This window comes from Tetrao urogallus, assembly GCF_951394365.1.
Source record: "Tetrao urogallus genome assembly, chromosome: 7".
NCBI classification, from domain to species: Eukaryota; Metazoa; Chordata; class Aves; order Galliformes; family Phasianidae; genus Tetrao; species Tetrao urogallus.
In genome coordinates this window covers 41,639,590-41,657,655 of record NC_136820.1, presented here as the reverse complement: position 1 = coordinate 41,657,655, position 18,066 = coordinate 41,639,590, and the positions used below count along the sequence as shown (strand labels likewise).

Below are 18,066 nucleotides of genomic sequence, written 5' to 3'. Positions count from 1 at the left end.
TGCAGTGCACTGCAGAGATGACAAACTCATGGTACAACAATGCCAGAATCCTTCTTTTACTTATGCTGAGTATAAGCATGCCTACACAGCAATGCAGTTGTAGAGTCAGGTACCCCAAGATTGCTGGGTTACGTAGGCAGCAGCATCAGAAAGAACGGATCAAACATGAGTATTACTTTGGTAACAGAGTGTTACAAAATGGTGGGAGTGCCAAGTATCTCGCAGTTCCTTTCTTTCACCTGCCAAGTTCTATGTGCTATAGGAAAATATCTGTATTTATATTTCACTTAACTATTCTATGCTTCTTTTAGAGCTAACGGAAGAAAGCACACACTTGTGAGTCCAATTAATGTCTTCTTAAACTGAACACTTAGAAGAGAACAGGATAATCACACTCCAAAATCAACCACTGTCTCTTCACTACAGGGGTTCCAGGCAGGCAGCTCCAAACTAGACGTCTGTGCACATGCAAGACAAATCCCCAACCCTCTTCAGCCTGGCACCACGATATACATGGAAGAGAAAACTGAGTATGTGAGTTCAGCACTGTGTATGCTGAACAGAACAAAGCTTGGTTCAAGTTAGAATCTGTGTGTTGCCTACAGTACAAGCCTACAAGCTTCTGTTCTGACTTGCATTTATGAAATACTTAGACACTCATGGGGCTGCATGGGAAGGTGCCAGTACTGCCCTGAGCTCTGTACCCTCAAGCTGACCCAGTCACTTTATCGATACGAAAGTCAATACTTGCCTAAGAGGAACAAATTCTCCACTGTTAAGTTTTTATGAAGGGCAAAAGACAAAGAGCAAAAAAAAAAAAAAAAAGAAAAGAGTCCTTATTGGGATTATGATTTTTATGGCACCGAGACTGGAGAACATCATCAATTAAATGTTTATTTCCTCCAGAATTAACTGAAAGCTCTGTTTTGTCAAAAGAAAACGTTGGTTTTCACTTTGACATTGGAAAAGTCACTATGACATTGGAAAAGTGAAACATACATGCATAGGTATTTTCTAAAATTATGCATGAAATTACAAGCTCCTCTGTATCCAGAAGATTTCATACATCTCCTGAGTAACACCAATGAAAAATTTTAGTTATCATTTGCTAAATGATTATCTAACATTAAAGATAGAAGACATCTAGTGTTACAGAATGTGGTTGCTCACAACGTCTGAAGTAAATAATAATCCCTCATAGTCTTACATTATTAAGAATTACAGCCAAATCCCCCCACAATCTCCTCACTGGCCTTGCCAAGGAGAAACACATCTGTGAAGCCAACAGGCCCAAGAGGAACCCATTTCTTAGGAATTGCCCATCTGAAACAAGTGTCAGGGAACCCTGAGAAGCTGGGAATCTTGTTAGTTAACAGCAGCTATGCCAAATGCTTCAGTTTTATCAATGGTCATGTTAATTAACCAGCTAATAAAAGTAACTATTTCAGCTCGCTGGTAGGAATTAACACAGACAATTCAGGAGGATTACAAAAGCTTTCAACGTGCAGAGTGCTGAAGTAGACTTCTTGCTGGAAAATCTGTTTTGTATTTATTATAGAAAAAGAAAAAGGTGGTTCCGACCTGTCATGCCTCAGTGCTCTCATATCAACATAGACTGTGGTTGGATCCGGTCCAGACGTTCCCTGCAAACAACAATATCAGCTAATCAGAACTTGGAGACTGGGAGGAGAAAAAAGATTTACTCCCCGAATAACTGACATTCATTTCACTGCTAATTACACTAATCAAATGACAAGTTATATTTAAGCTGTTCATCAAACAAAGCTCAGCTTTAGAGTCAGAAAGAGCACCCATACCTACCGTCAGGTACCTTGTGGTTGGTAAAAACATCAAGCGGCTGTACTATTTAACCAAACACATGTACACAGAGGTTTAAATTGCTACAGAAGGCCAAGAAATCAGCACGTGGATACATACAAAAATGTTACACACATTTTGTCATCTAAAGGAATGCGGAAACGGCTGAGGAGACACAGTTAAATGGCAGAAGCACATGGTCAGGAACGTGAAGCATGATTTACTGAGAATCTTCCATACATGCAACAGAGAATATATTTGAAGCTAAAGATATTAAAGGTAGCACGCATGACATGAACATATGTGGACTGAAGATCTATAAGGAATTATTCTGTTCCTTTTCAGTCTTCCATATCATAATTTAAACCTTTTGTTTGATGGCATATTTAGTTACTTGAATAACAGTAGACTAATTTTAGTATTGTTTTGTGCAGAGATGATAGTCTCGTAGGCCTTTCCACTCATAGTTTTGCTGCAGTCTTGTAACCTGCCATGATTTTCCCTTATCCAAGACTTCAACCCCATCACTGTAGAACACATAAATTTTCAGTGCTGTAGTCTTTGTAGCCTCTGTAGGGCTCTTTTCTCTGCTGCATAGTTCACATCACTGCTAAGTAGAAAGCTAGAAGAAAAGCACAACTTCATTTTGGAACACTGGAACTTTGGAATCTTCCTTTCAGCAGATAAATTCACCTAGCACTAGTGAGCTACAAAAGCAGGAACTCCTTTATCAGTTACTTAGATCTACATTATTTAAAACAGCAGATAGTGACTTTTGTCCTGGTGGCATATTTTGCTGTGTACAATTCTTCCCATTAGGAATGTCTGGCACTAAATTCTGTGTTTCTGCAATGCTGGCTAGTAGTTTCACAATTTGTTCAGCATCAGAAATTGTGACAGAATTAAATGAATACATAATCTTGTATCTAAAGGGGAAAGAGCTATCACTACCAACTGATACTGTACAAACACTGATAGTGACCCGTCACCAGAGGAGAAAGAGAGTAACAGAGCTGCACATGCATGTTAGCCTCTTTAGCTTGTTATACACAATACAAGATACAATATCCTCTCTAGCTATTAACGACACAATTTTGAGTCTACTAGTAAACTCAGCAGTGTAACAGACTAGTGCTGAGTGGAGAGCTTATTTCAAATAGATGCAATGTTAGAAACAAAAACAAGAAAATAATTGGTTATCTTTAAAAAATAAAACTAAACCTGAATTGGTTTATAAAATAATGGAAACAGTTGAGTTTGAAAATCAAAGACACTATGGTATTTGTTATTTTTAGTGTGAATGAAATAGTTACAACAGAAAACTAGTATTTGATGAAACCTGCATCCAGATAAAGCTGAAATGGACTCATACAATTTCATAAAAGGATCTGAAAATCCCCAATCTCCAGACTCAATTTCTAGTCTGTCCCACTGTTGGAAGCTGATAGGTGGGTATTGAGGGAACATGAAAATCCCCTACCTGCTCGGCCAGCTTCCCCAGCCTGTGAGGCTATAGCAGCAGGAATAGCAGGGATGAGGGAGAGAAGGAAAGAAGGTAACACAAGACGAAAATAATAGTAAAAAATGGGAATGAAGGGTGGGAGGAAAAAAAAAAAGAAGAGAATGCAAAAAGCAGGGAGTAAAATAAAAAGAAAAACAATGTCAAATACAGGAATCTTACAAATTAATCATTATACCATTAAAGGTTAAAAAAAGTAAAAAATGAGGTGTCAACATTTTAGTAGAGCAACAGAAGAGACAGCTGTAGACTGCTAACCTTGGACAAACAGACTTCAATGGTTTTAGGACACTACAGACAATGTTGTTAGTGGAAAACACGTGTCTAGCATACTGATTTATTTCTTATTCTTTCTTTCCTTTTTTTTTTTTTTTTTGTGAAGAAGTCGGTGAACATTGCGGCCTTGCTATCATTATGTACGTTCATTGAGACAGGTATTCCGGGTCTGTCATGTCATTACTAGAAGTTTGTACGCGATGTCCTGTGGAAACCATAAGAAAGCTCTCTTTGGGAGGAAAAAAAAATTAGTGTACAACAAAGAAAGAGGATGATACTTACGCCTTGTTTCACACAGATTAGCCTGCTCCTAGAGTGAAATAAAATCTAGGCTTCTGTCATAATCTAATTACTCCAAGATAATAGCTGAATGGAGCACCTTCATAGTTCAGTAAGTCTTCATTCTTAGTCTATTTGCCACTACACACAGTGTAATACTTACATAAAACAGTAAAATTAAAAACCAATAGAAACCCATCTGTTCACCACCACAGTCGATAATGCAATGAAGACACAACACACAGTGATGACTTCTACACTGCTCCTGTGACATGGAATACCTAAATGCAGATGTTTACTGTGGGACCTGCCCTACAGCCTGAGAAAATGAACAGTTCTCAGAGCACTGCCATCCCACATCCCTTTCGTCAGACTTCCTGATTCCCACAAAGTTACAGACTACATGAAGTTGCCACAGCAGCATGTAAAAATAGGTGTATTTTAAATGTGGGGGAAGATGAAGCATTTTAAAAAATAGAATGGATCTGCTTTTTACATTGCTACCCCGAAATAGAAATATTATTAATAATCTAGATTCAAGACTGCAATGTAACTGCAACAAAGCGGGAGAACTGCTGAAGTTTATCAGTCATATAATTCATTGCTTATGACTACACTGTAGGTCCAGAGAGGACTTTGTGTCAGAGCTTCATATGGCTTTTAACTAAGGCATTAAAAAACAGCAATCAACCTGAAGTCTCAGCATCATTTTAAGGAAGCAGAATCCAAAGCATGAGTGACTGACTCCATTTGTCAGTGCACAATTACTTAGTGAGAGCATCTGTCATGCTGCTAACAGGAAAACCACAACATCACCCCTGTGGTATCTGATACTTAGGACATGAGAGGTAGCATTCAGAGAAATGAAACAGACTAGAAACCATTTTCTGTCTGAACACTCCTACATCACCAGTCACATCCTTTGGAATAAACAAATGGCTTGCTCGCACACACTGTGTCACCAGGGAACCATCCCTGTCTCATCCAAGTGCCAGGCACGCGTGCCAAGCATTTATTCTCTGGGAAAATACTGCAGATTGGAACTGCACCAAGGACTGCCAGGCCAAGTTAGCAGGAGGGATGACCATGTGCCAGTACTCAGCCTGTATCCCATTTCCACCGCGCAAAGACCCATCTGTGTGCTCTCCCCTGCTTCCCTCTCCAGAGCTAAAAGCCATCAACCAGGCAAGCAGAAATCCCAAGAGTTTAAAAATAACTGTATTGTTTTGTTTTGCTGCCTAGGGTTGTGGCGTCAGTGTTTATACTTCTGAGTCTACTCCTGCTCCAGTGATGCTCAGAAATAAATCTTTTGATGTATACGTAACAATTGCAAGTAGAGAAGCACAGCAGCTGGAGCCGTGAAAAGAAAATCATAGCATGACTCATAAGAAAGGTGGGAAAACTGAAATGGAGAGAACTCACCCAGAGCTGCGCCACATTGCTAGGTGTGAATCATATGTCTGATAAAGTGTGTGCTCTCCTGTATCGCTCCTCAGAGCAATCCCCTACCACCTTAACATGGATGATTCTCCAGAAAGCGTGATCTGTCGCTAAGTAAAAAGTAACATCGCCTTTAACCCCTACATTTACTAACAATATTCCCTTTGCTAGATAGTGAGGGATTCATTTCATGGCATTTCAGCCATCATAGAAGAAAGTGTGACTTGTAAGGCAGGAAGTGTCCCCTGATGGTGATGAATCTCATTCCAAGATGAGCATGTAAGATACTGAAGGAAATTCCCTTTGGATCCATTTTTTTGTCTCCACTGACTATAGATGGGTAGATGAGATAACTTAATTGGTACCTAACTTAAAGGTGACTTAAATGAAGCAAAATGAATCTTGCTCCCCTGCCCTAGCCTGTGCAGATTAGTTAGTACATTTTAGAGACAACTGAGGAAAACTGAACAAAATTCTTCCTTAACTGAAATTAAGTAGGAGGTTGAAAAAAAATTCTATTTATTTCAAGTGTTAAATGGAAATTAGCTAAAATCCTAGAGAACCATCTGTGCTGTTGTAAGAAAGCAGTTACTTTTCATATCTATTTTTCTCTCTCTTAGAAATGCAGAGATGCCAGTTAATGAGAATTAAAATATGCTGGATAAAATCTTTTCATCTCAGAAATACGTGGACAATTATTGGTGACCATACATCCATGAAAAGTCAGATATTAGTGGTATTTAATTCCTAAAGATGGAGTAAATTATTTATTTTCAAAAGCATATCTCTAAAAATCTAGGCCAAAGTGATTACATCAAAAGAAACATTGCAAATTTGCTCTAGATTTGAGCGGAAATGAATACAAATGATACTGCACTAGTCTGCCAGTGATCCTAATCCTGAAATTATGATTCATTTGGTAGGCTAAGGCTCTTTTGTACTAAAGAGATTATGATAATGATTTCCTTTTCAAAGTACTCTTTAATAAAAGGTCAAATTCTGCTATGAAGTTTTATACACACATGCATTTCTTCTTCTCAAAGGGGTGGAAAACAGTGAAAGCATTTCAGAAAAATCAGTAACCTTTCCCCTTGAAACACCTGAGTCTTAATTGATCTCACATCTCCCTAAAAAAAAGAAGAAAATAAAAAAGGAATTTAAGTGAAGAAGGTATCGAAGGCAAAGATCAAATCCAAGCTGCCTTAGAGGCAGTCCATGGAGAAGAAACACCGGAGAGATTTTTTTGCCAGTAAAGTGCCACAGGTGAACATAGAGATATGTGTAGAAGAGTAGATAGAAGTTTACTAATGAGCACATGTATGGGAACTGCTGAGTCACGGCCTGAACCTCTGATTGATCACCTGAGTCAGCCAGAGGAGCACAGGTGAAGGCAATTCACCTGTGCTGCCAGTAGGGGTGGAGCCTGGCTCCACCTCTCCTAGACCTATTTAAGAGCTGGCTAGCAGTGGGGAAGGATTGCTTCTGGAGATTGCTTCTACTGGTGCTTTGTGGGTGAGCCCAACTAAGGGTAAGCCTTCCATTTATTCTCTCTTGTTATCATAGTCTACTTTGCCTAACTCTTTTGTTTATTTTGTGATTATAACAGCCTAATGTTCTTTGACTGTACACTTGGCGAGGCAGGCCAAATATACTAAAATTTACATCATGTCTTTTCTTTGGAATTAGGTCAAGGGGGAGAACAATACTCTTCTGAGAAAACGATTCCAGGGCAGATCCCAGGATTTGTGGGATCCCCCTATTATGAGCTAGCAGTTATCTTTGAAAAATGGGGTCCCTTACACATTATGGGCAACATCTCTTCATATCGCATGGCAGATTACTTTCAGGGTTTTAGCAAGCATGTGCTCATCGCTAAAGAAAGACAACTGGCTGCCTCCATGGTGACGTGGCCACTATTAAGTGCCTTAAATCATGCGGAAATAAGAAATAATACTTTAGAAAATGAAAATCAACTTTTGAAAGACCGTATGGAAAAACTAGAGCAAGAACTTGGCGTATGAACAGGGAAGAAGCCAATTCTACATCTTCCCATAGGCCAAGTTCGTAACATTTCAATAAATGATGACCAGACTCCTGAATCAACAGACTTCGTTGATCAGGAAAATAAAAAATCCAAATCAGATCTTGAATATCCAATTCTGACTGATCCACTGGAAGTCCGTCCTGTCATAACCCAGGACGGGGAAGAAAAAAAAGTGCAGGACTGACCAGCAGGGGTGCCGTCTGATCAGTGGCCCCCTGCCCAGACTCATCTACATGTAACGGCCCGGCCCTATGCGGCAACTGTATTGATGGATTTAGTACAGCGATCTCGGCAGAAGCCTAGAAAAAGTGTGCCAGCTTGGTTATTAAGACTGTGGGATTCTGGGGCAGAAAGTGTTTTGGTGAATGGCCCAGAAATGGCCAAGTTGGCCACCATGACTGTCCATCCTGCTCTCAGATAGAGGTTATATGCGGGTAATCAATACCTTGATGAAAACCATTCTATAATAGAATGGCTAATGGCAGCCTGCCGTATGGTATGGCCGAATAAATCGGACGTACCTTTACATACAGGCATGTGGTCCTCCATGGAGGACCTCCAGAATTATATCTGTGAAGTGGGTGTAAGAGAGGCTATCTAGGAAGACACATTTGATGGCCCTGATATGGTTAAATTTTCAGCAGGGATGAGAGATTTGATTTTACAGCAAGCTCCCTCCCATCTCTATGGTACCCTAGTCTCTATATTAAATCCCTGGTGGCCTCAGAAACTGTAGTCCAGCAGGCTGCCCAGTTAGAGGCCGACTTGGGAGAAACAGAATGCCTGTGGACTAGGCGCAACGTTCGGATGTTGGAAGAAGCAGAGGTCCTGCCGGTAAGTAAAATAAAAATGCTGGCTACTTGAAGTCCTTAATCGGGACCCATAAGGGTCTCCCAAAAACAAATGTTCAATGATTTAATTTGGGCTGGCGTCCAATTTGCTAAGATTGACTGCCAGCCCAACCACGTCCTTCTCCAGCTCTGGAGACAACTAAAGGACAATCAAAAATTCCAGAACTACCCTAAGAAATCAAGGGTGAGGGTTATAGAGAAGGTACCAACAACATGGAACCTAGAAGATTTCACTGTTCCAAATAGGAGAGGGGGGGGGGGAAAAAAAAAAAGCCGTCTCGGGCCACAATGCCTGAGCCACCAGAAGCAAAAGAATTGGCCATAGCTCAATTCATGGTGTGACAAGGGATGTAAGTTCCTGTAGGGCCTCCAGATGTGACCGGAGGCCCTATGTAGAATTAATGATTTATTGGTCCTGAAAAAATATTCAGAGAGTTATGGCATTAGTGGACACTGGAGCAGAAACATCAATTATATATGGAGATCCGATGAAATTTGATGGGGACAGAGTGATGATTGGTGGTTTTGGGGAACAGACTATTCCTGTCACCCATGGTTAAAACTGGGGGTTGGGCGTCTCCCACCCTGGGAGTACAAGGTATCTATTGCCCCAGTAAAAGAATACATCCTGGGCATAGATATTCTATGGGGTCTGGCTCTCCAGACAACCGTGGGAGAGTTCAGACTTAGACAGAAATGTATCAGTATCAGGGTGGTGCAGGCAATATTAAGAGGCCATGCAAAACATGGGCCTATTTGCCTATGGGACACCACAAGTCATCGAGAGCGACCAAGGGACTCATTTTACTGGTGCAATGATACAGCGCTGGGCAGAAGAAAATAACATTGAATGGTGATTCCACCTGCCATGTAATCCAACGGGGGCAGGCCTCATCGAATGTTATAACAGTATTCTTAAGGCTGCCCTGAAGACAGACTCCCAGTCCCTGCAGGGGTGGATGAAAAGACTGTATGAAACCCTGCGGGACCTGAATGAAAGACCTTGAGACGGCAGACCCAGTGCACTGAGAATGTTGCAGACGACATGGGCCACCCCACTTAGGATCCAAATTACCGGCACTGATCATCAGGTAAGACCCCAGATTGGTAACGAAAATAATCTTCTGCTCCCTGCCCATTTAGAGAATTTAGATCCGGGTACCCGTAAAATAAAGTGGCCCTGGAAGATGCAGGTAGGAGCCAAGTGGTGTGGCCTACTTGCACCTTGGGGGAGACTGTTGGAGGTGGGAGGCTCAGTAGTCCCTCCAGTAATAGGTACATGGCCTACTGATATTGTGTTCAACACTCCGATCTTTATTGCTAAAGGGACCCCCATCATGTCCCTGTGGCAGATCAGGACACCTCTTTTGGTGCCTGATATTGTTATGCAGCCGCAGACATCCGGCCAGAAGGTGTGGTACAGGCGTCCAGGACATGCCCCAGTACAAGCGGAAGTATTGACCCAGGATAGAAATACGGCCTGTATCTTGCCCTGGAGAGCAGACCTTCCCCTCCTGGTACCTCTGAAACATCTGTATTACTCCCTGTGAGTCTGCAAGCCTTCAGGACCACCAGAAGGAACGAAATGCCATCAAGTGTTCCAGTGTTGCTGTCAGATCACGTACAACACCCGGTGATGGTCTGCATGGGACTGATGGAACATAGAACGGACCTGCACCTCAGGACCTCATGCCTCCAGTCACATCATCGAGCACTGGCCCATAAAAGAATATAGACATCCACTGATCATCACTCATCTTGAATTGTACCAACACACGTCGCGATAAAAATTGTGTAAGTGTTGCAATATAATGGATCTCTGTATTAGGGAAAGCTTACCCTTTAGTTAACCTGATTGTTGGTTCATGCAGTGAAGGGGTGGAGTGTATGGGAACTGCTGAGTCACGGCCTGAACCTCTGATTGATCATCTGAGGTGAGCCATGAGTCAGCCAGAGGAGCACAGGTGAAGGCAATTCACCTGTGCTGCTGGAAGGAGTGGAGCCTGGCTGCACCTCTACTAGACCTATTTAAGAGCTGGCTACCAGGGAGGAAGGATCTCTTCTGGAGATCGCCTCTACTGGTGTTTTGTGGGTGACCCTGTGCTGGGTACCTTGTACCTGGGTACCTGGGTACTTTGTGCTGGGTTACCCAGCACAAGGGTAAGCCTTCCATTTATTCTCTTTTGTTATCATAGTCTACTTTGCCTAACTCTTTTGTTTATTTTGTGATTATAACAGCCTAATATTCTTTCATTATACAGCATAGAATAGGATGGATAACTTACTGCTGTGAAGGATGGAAACACTGGCTGATCTCATGGACTGTATAACTTGAAAGAAAACATGCAAAAGTAGGTGCTATTGACTCAACTATCTTTTGGTTTTTTTTCCACATTTTTATGCAATGTGAATGTGAAGAATACAGAAATCCTGATCCATTTCTGGAACATAGCAGAGACAATCTTAATTTAAGGAACACTGTTGACCATGGATTAAAATACATTCTGTTCCTCAGCCCAGAAAACAAAAGAGCCCACAAGCTATTCTGGAAAATTACTAGCCATAATCTTCCAGACCATTTGGAAAGAGCTTTCATGCTAATTCAGCATCGTCTTTGGCAGTGTCTCCACCAGATGCTTCCAAGGATGCCATTCTGTATCTTTATGTTCTCTATCAAGATGACATGTTTTACAGTAATGCTTATAAGTAACATCTTCAACTATATTTCACATCCCTTTAGAACTTGCCAAAGTACCCTTAACTCAAATGCTTCAAAAACCATTCCACTTGGAAGGGTAATGTTACCAAATATAGACTTTCTGAAGTGACTTTTGTTTTCCCAACCACACCATTTTTTAGATAGTATATGGTTTTAGTTTGTCCAAAGGACTAAAATGTAATATATCAGAACAACTAAATGAAGGCTGCCACTAAGCTGTATGATCATCCAGGCTGTTAATCACCTTACACATTGTGTGCTGGTCTGAAATTCACAGTATTGTCAATAATATTCCTTCAGAGAGTTATCCAATTTTATAGTTTGTTGCAGTACATCTCCCCATCCTCCTTACTAGGAGCATCCCTTTGGAGTGCCCTGGCTGTGCCTTCTCCCAGCTTCCTGCACTCCCCAGCCTACTTGCTGGGTAGGGCAGACAGGCAGAGTGAGAATGCTGTGTGCCACTGTCCTGCAATACTGAGACTGCTGGTGTGTTATCAGTGCTGTTTCAGTTACAGATATAAAGCACAGAATCACAAGGATTGGTATGAAAAAGTTAATTCCATCCCAGGCAAACCCAGTACAGCATTTTTTCCAGCAAGGCTTACTTGAAAGCCTGGGCATTGAATCTGGCTTAGCATCATCTTCCTGATTTTTTTTTTTTTTTTTTTTTTATTTGTCCTGAGCAAATGACTTATCTCCTAGGTCAAGGTGCCACCATTTATGAACAGATTAGAGACTCCTGCAAGTCTAAACAGGAGAATTTCATTAGTGGCAAGCAAACTTTTGATGTTAACCTGTCTTTGTTTTCTTCATTTACGGTTGGACTAGATGATTTTAGTGTTCTTTTCAAAACTTAATGACTCTATGATCCACATGGACCAGAAGTCAGCCAGAATTCATGGTACTTTTTAAAAGCAGATCCATCACTGCTGCCCAGGGGAACTGGTGTACCCCATCCTGATCTGTTAGAGAAGTCAGAGCAGTTGGCCATGGATGTAGCCAAATATAATTTCCTCCTTTTGTCTCCTCTGTAAAGACACCCAGCTGGCATTTCAAAATGGCGAAAGAGACAGGAATGAATTAGAAAGCTATTTTTATCAAGTAACTAGCTCATTTTTCTTGGTTTTCCTTTTGCATTTAAAGGAAAGCAAGAGTCAGCATTGCTACCCATTATGTTCCTCCCATAATGAGGATGTTTCAATTTGCTTGGATTGCTGACTGGAAAAACACACCAACCTGCACTTGCTAACTGGCCTATACTGGTTCATTCTGAACTGTGCTGTCTCAGGTCAGAAGATTTCCTAGATGTTTTTTGAGATGTCCTCTCAGCCTTGCCACTGAACAGCAGTCTAAATACAGGGAAAGAAATAAAAAATGCCTGTATCCTTGAAAAGAAACATTAAGTAGAAGAGAATTTAAAAATACAAGAGTGTGTCTTTATTCTAAACTCATGACTGAAATATATGGAAGACCACTGCTTGAGTTCATTCAAGTTTCTGACCTAAAGGATCTATTTTTCTCTCTAGACTATTATTTCTTAAGGTTTTGTTGTTGTTGTTGTTGCTGTTTTTTGTTGTTGTTTGTTTGAGAAAAGATCCTCTGTTCTGAAGGATCCAGTCGTTACTTTTAGACAACAGGAGATTTTCATGAATGTTTATTCTTTGAGAATACTTACGGCAGCAATTACAGAATTTCAAACTACAAAATTCTACCTCTGGGACACAGAAGGACTTCCAACTCTGTTCAATTCTGCCTTGTCATCTGCTTGATGATAATAATTAAAGTTGCCCTGGGCCAAAGGGATATGGTGCTGACAGTCAGAGAGAAAGCAGTATTGGAGAGGTGGCCTATCTTCTGCATTCGTTTTCTGATAGACTTAACAACAATGTTGAGCAGGGCAAGAGTTTAGGCCCACGTAACACAAAGAAATATTGGTGTGTGCTGAACCCATCCCCTGCATTTGTCACATTTTTCTGGATAAAATAATGGATGACAATCAGGAAAAGAATCACAATTGCCTTATTTGTAGTGTCACTGGGAAGATCTGGTTCTATCTTCCAGATCAAAGTAATTATGTATGTGACATGCTTACGAAATTCCTTAGTGTAAACCAAGGATAACTGCCAGATGTAAAACACAGGACACACCACAGGGAGCAGAGGCCAGATATACTGGGGAGACAGTGACCTTGAAGAAGGGAGAGACATAGCAGGTGACTAAATGGATATGGAACTTCCCTGCCAGTGCAGAAGATTTCTCCTGTATGACTTTAAAATATTATAAATTGGTAATTATGTTGTATCAGAGTGAGACACCTGTGGCATTATTATGGGAGAAGTATGTAAAGTTCTGATACCAGAGGTGGAAGAGATCAGGATTCATGAAAATGAGAGAGATCAGGAAGAAAGTCTTAAGGTTGTTCATCTATATATCAAAAACTAAATTGTGTAGTAAAGTCAAGATAGAAATGAAATTCTTTATTCTAGATTAGAAAAATGTAATAAAATAAAAATTGGTGAACCATAAGGCCACGTAAATTTACATTAGAAATAAGGCAGAAATAATTCAAAATAGGACACATTATAAAAAGGCAAGTTTACTGCCATCACTTGGAGTCTTGAAAGATAAAATGACAAGCTATAGTTCAGACAAAAGCTATTAGCTTAATGTAGCTATCACTGGCTGAAAAGCTAGAAGCTATTAAAAAATTCAGATCAGATAGTTGCAGTGCTCCATCTGTCCTTAGAATCACAATTTGATAAAGATTCCTGGAGATTGCAAGTTAAATCCTGTATTATCCATGTTTACTTTCTTTTGATTAGTAAACAAAGCAGAATGAAAGATGCTGCAAAGATATTTTTCATTGTAAGCAATAAATTGCATGCAGAAAATATGTATACAGTTAACAGTAAGAACTGGAGTTATTTTCTGAACAGAAGAAATCAATTTTGTAATATATTAAAAGTAAGCACTTGCAAACAGGATTTTACATTATATGACTAAATACTACTTCTGGAGTAAAGCATACATACTCTGCCACTAGCATGCATTTTTCTGAATTATGCTATTAATGTGCAGGAAAAATGCTATGAATGCAACATAAAAGGGATGAATACAGTTCCCTATCAAAGTAACAAAAGTTACTACCTAGATATGGAAGAAGAACATTATGTACTAAATGCATATTCTTAATATGTCTACAAAGAAGCAGCCGAAGAGAATCCAATGAATGTTTCTTAGTGAGAACCTCTTTCTCTAAACAACTATTAATTTGAGCTTAAGGAGTGAAAAATCTTACCTGCAAACATATGGCCAGGTTAACTCTACAGCCGAGCGATGTGCTGACTGCCCGTGGATGGAGGCCAAGGTCTTTAAATAACTTTGAAAATGACTGAGTAAGGGCTATCCGAGGTCGCTCTTCAGCCACTACTACACATGTCCGTACACGTGAAAGGTCCAGACCTCTTGCCTAAAAAGAAGATAAAATGTTAACAAAGGCCCCAGGTGGGCAGATTTAGAGAAAAAAGGTCAGCAGTACTTTCAAGAGGAAAAGAGGTAGAAGTGCCGGTATAATTTCAATCTTTCCCTGGAGCTGGATGGCCAGATGACAGTCTAGTAGCTGTAGATGAGTGGACATACAAGCTTGGCATTTCAATATGAGCATTTAGGAAGAGTTGGACATCCTTCTGTAGAGAGGCAAGGCTATTTTGCAGTATTAATTCAGAATGCCATTTAATAATAGCAAAGAGGAAGCATTTCCTAGCCTTGGAGAAATTGATTAGGAAATGATTAAGTGAGGATGGTAAGGGCTGGAGATAACGTAAATGTCAGTACCCAGGATCTAATTATTTCAGTAACACACTGGAAATTCTAGATGATTTCAGGAGCATAACTATCTACCTGGTTTTTCATTTTGGCTTGAAAAAAAACCCAGAAGATACATCCTCATTCTCCATATAGTACTTCTACATATGCAATTATTTAACTATAAGAGCCATGGCCAAATAAGTACCTTGAGTAATCGTGGAATTCATAATACACAATAACCAATATACAATGTATTAATCCCCAGTTATCATGGACTTTTGCACCTCTGTTTTCCAACATATCCTGTTAACACAGACTGCAACACAGATCAGAAAGCTTAGGTAAATAAAAGCTTTTCCTTGATGTTTAAAAGCCCTGTGATCTGAAACAGAAGGACTAACAATAATACACAGCCTTTGGCAAGGAATAATAATCGTTTCTGTGGATGCTGCCCTTGCCCTTCAACCATTTCCTCCTCAATGCATATGTTTAGCACAGCCACTACTGGCAGAGAAGACTCAAGCACTGTGTGCACTGCAGATGGTGCAGAAGGACCAAACCACTCACCTTCAGTGATTCTGTTTGTGAACCGAGTCCCTTAGTACAAAGTTCCATGACTGAATAGGAACAAAAAGTGTCTCTCACTTTGTATTGACTCACAGCAAGAAGCCACAGAGCAGGATTGGTCTCCAGTTCTGAGGGAGGAATCAGAATAGACTGGTGTCCTGAATAAACGCTGTAAAGATACAAGATTTGTTAACACGTGCTAAGTGCCCATGCTTGCAGATGTTTACAAGCTACATACAAATACTACTTAACTCAAAATGCCAGTGGACCTTGCTGTTAGAACTGTACCAAGGAGAGCAAAATAGCTGGGTTATTGACGGTGCTAATAAACAGCATTATGATATCGACAAAAAATATGTGTTGCCTACAAATAATTGAGATTGAATAATTACCATTTTAAGATACCTCGATTAAAAGAGTACTTGATTACTTAACGTGGAAATAACATCTCTCCTGCTGAGGCAAGCAAGTGGATTGCAATCATTTTCAAAGGAGTAAATCTGTCCCCAGTTTAATAATACCTGGGGCTTTAAATTTCTACTGTGAAAGTTTTATGAACTTTTAAAACCCAAATATCTTACATCTTCTATTTATTGGATACCCAGGGAGCACCAGTGTTGAGAAAAAAGCAATTACAAGGGTCCTGGAAGGAAATAATTATGTCAGAGCTAATTTCTGTTATACCCGAGATTGTCCCCAAGGGAAAGAAAATCCCAGTTTGATGTCTTTATTTCCCATGGGTCCTGGGTTGTTCATTCATCTCAGGCTGAAGTACAATCACTTTTACAGGCTGTTTCACATCTTAATCCATGATTTGTAGATACTTCAGAATATCATCTGAACTATCAGCTGATCACTGATCAGAACAGTCACAGATAAACCTCCAAATCACAATAATTCTGAAAAAGGACCATAAAGCCCTAGAGATTTACAATGCGCAGGAGAGAATTTCATTTGTCACTTGAAAAACTGAAATGCCACTTTGCTACAGTAAAGACATCATTTTCTAATCCAAGTGCCCGAGGTAAGACACAAGGTGGTTCTGTGTTTTCAGGAATTGGAGCATCTCCGTAACATCTGACATTAGGAAGAAGATACACATCATGCAGTTTTTGAACATGTGATGCTCACACAATTTCCATCCTTGGCAAGTGAGTGCCTCCCACTCCCACACCTAAGATCAGAGTGCTTTCAAAAGTTGTGCAGTTTGGAACGATCTGCGCGCAACTTGGATGTCTTTACATGTAACATATAGGCATAAAAGGTGCACAAGTCCTCCCCAGTAAAAAGTAATAAACCAAACTGTTTAGGTCTACTGGAGTAGGAACCAGAAGATGCCACAGAATATGTATGAACCGCAGTTTAAATAATTTCATTAATCATACAATAAAATGCTGACTCTGACTGCTTGTCCACATTTAAGGCACTCTTGACAATGCGTGAGCTGCGAGTTGCCACAAAGAGACGTGTTCTCAGATAGATCTGACAGAACTACTTTAACACTGGACAGTCAAATGAAGCATTATGCTTTCATGCTGCTTTTATGGAATCAGAATAAAGTACGACTGAACCCTGAGTATGCACTTCATAAGTCTGTGGAAAGAAACATTGGCAAAGATACCAAAGCCTGAAAAGAGTGTGCCCTGAGTTCAGCTGACAGATCAAGCCGAGAGAGGGAGCAGTAACAGATTTTAGTCTCTCTCTCCCTTTTACAGATTTTAAATGCCACTTCACTCTTTCTTTCTCAGCCAATTCCATTAGGTTTTTCAGGGAGTAGTAAAGGGCTTTAGTTCCTTGCAAATTTAATATTAGTGCTCCACAGGCAATCAAGGTGTGTGATCTGTCCAGTACATACACAATTCTTACACATGAGAAGCTGTAACCATAAGAGTAAGAACGTGGGATGGGCTCCAACCTGTACAAATATGAGATTTGGTATCAAACTCTTCTCCCTCCCTGAACTCTTCCGGTGGCTGCAACTACTATCAGGAGAAAAACCAACAGAATCCTCCACAACAAGAAACAGGTTGGCAGGCGTCAAGTATGAGAGAATTATCAGACTGTTCAGTACCACGCTAATATCTCGTAAAAGCCACTTATTCACCTGGGCAGAACATTCCAAAATAATAATTAAAAAAAACAAGCAAAACAACAAACTGAATGAAAAATGCTTGCATCTACTCCAGGGCAATAAGGGAGACAAAAAGAATAGAACACTGATTCCACGTGCAGCTTACCAGGAAACAATCCAAAATGACAGAATTTGGGAATACCAATTTATAATAATGACCAGTCTTCCCTCCTCAAAAACACTAATGAGAGGGGCGACTGCCTTCTCATCTTGGTAACTCAAGCTGGACAAATAAGAAATGCACTTTTGCTCACTCTTAACCTCCCATCATGAGCCATGCAGCACACCATTATGGAACCTGGATTTGGATGCACAATTACCCCATCTTCTCCAAACTGTGGGAAACCACCACACTTAAATCAGAACAGACAACACCATGCTCTGGCTGCAAACATCACTGTTCAAACAGATAAATGAAGATGCTACTTTTTCTTAGTTTTATAACCCCTCAGAAATACTGAAGGAAATACTTCAGAAATACTGAATTGAAATGCAGAGCTGAAGGGAGGAAACTATCTATGGTACAGAATCTCAGATGTGTGCTGTTCTTGTCTACAGACAACATAAACCTACAGAAAGATGATACCATGCCTGGAAATTTTATCATCAGCACAG

At 40.3% G+C, this 18,066-nt stretch overlaps 1 protein-coding gene across 1 annotated transcript in view; it reads right to left on the bottom strand.

Moving 5' to 3' along the window:
- Positions 1–18,066, bottom strand: part of DIP2C (disco interacting protein 2 homolog C) — a gene marked incomplete at both ends in the record, with an annotated part of 288,528 nt that overhangs the window by 23,207 nt on the left and 247,255 nt on the right. The window contains 3 exons of the mRNA XM_079538586.1: positions 1,582–1,643; positions 14,245–14,415; positions 15,321–15,489. Of these exons, the coding sequence (XP_079394712.1) occupies positions 1,582–1,643; positions 14,245–14,415; positions 15,321–15,489 (402 nt within the window). The remainder of the gene's footprint in view (positions 1–1,581; positions 1,644–14,244; positions 14,416–15,320; positions 15,490–18,066) is intronic.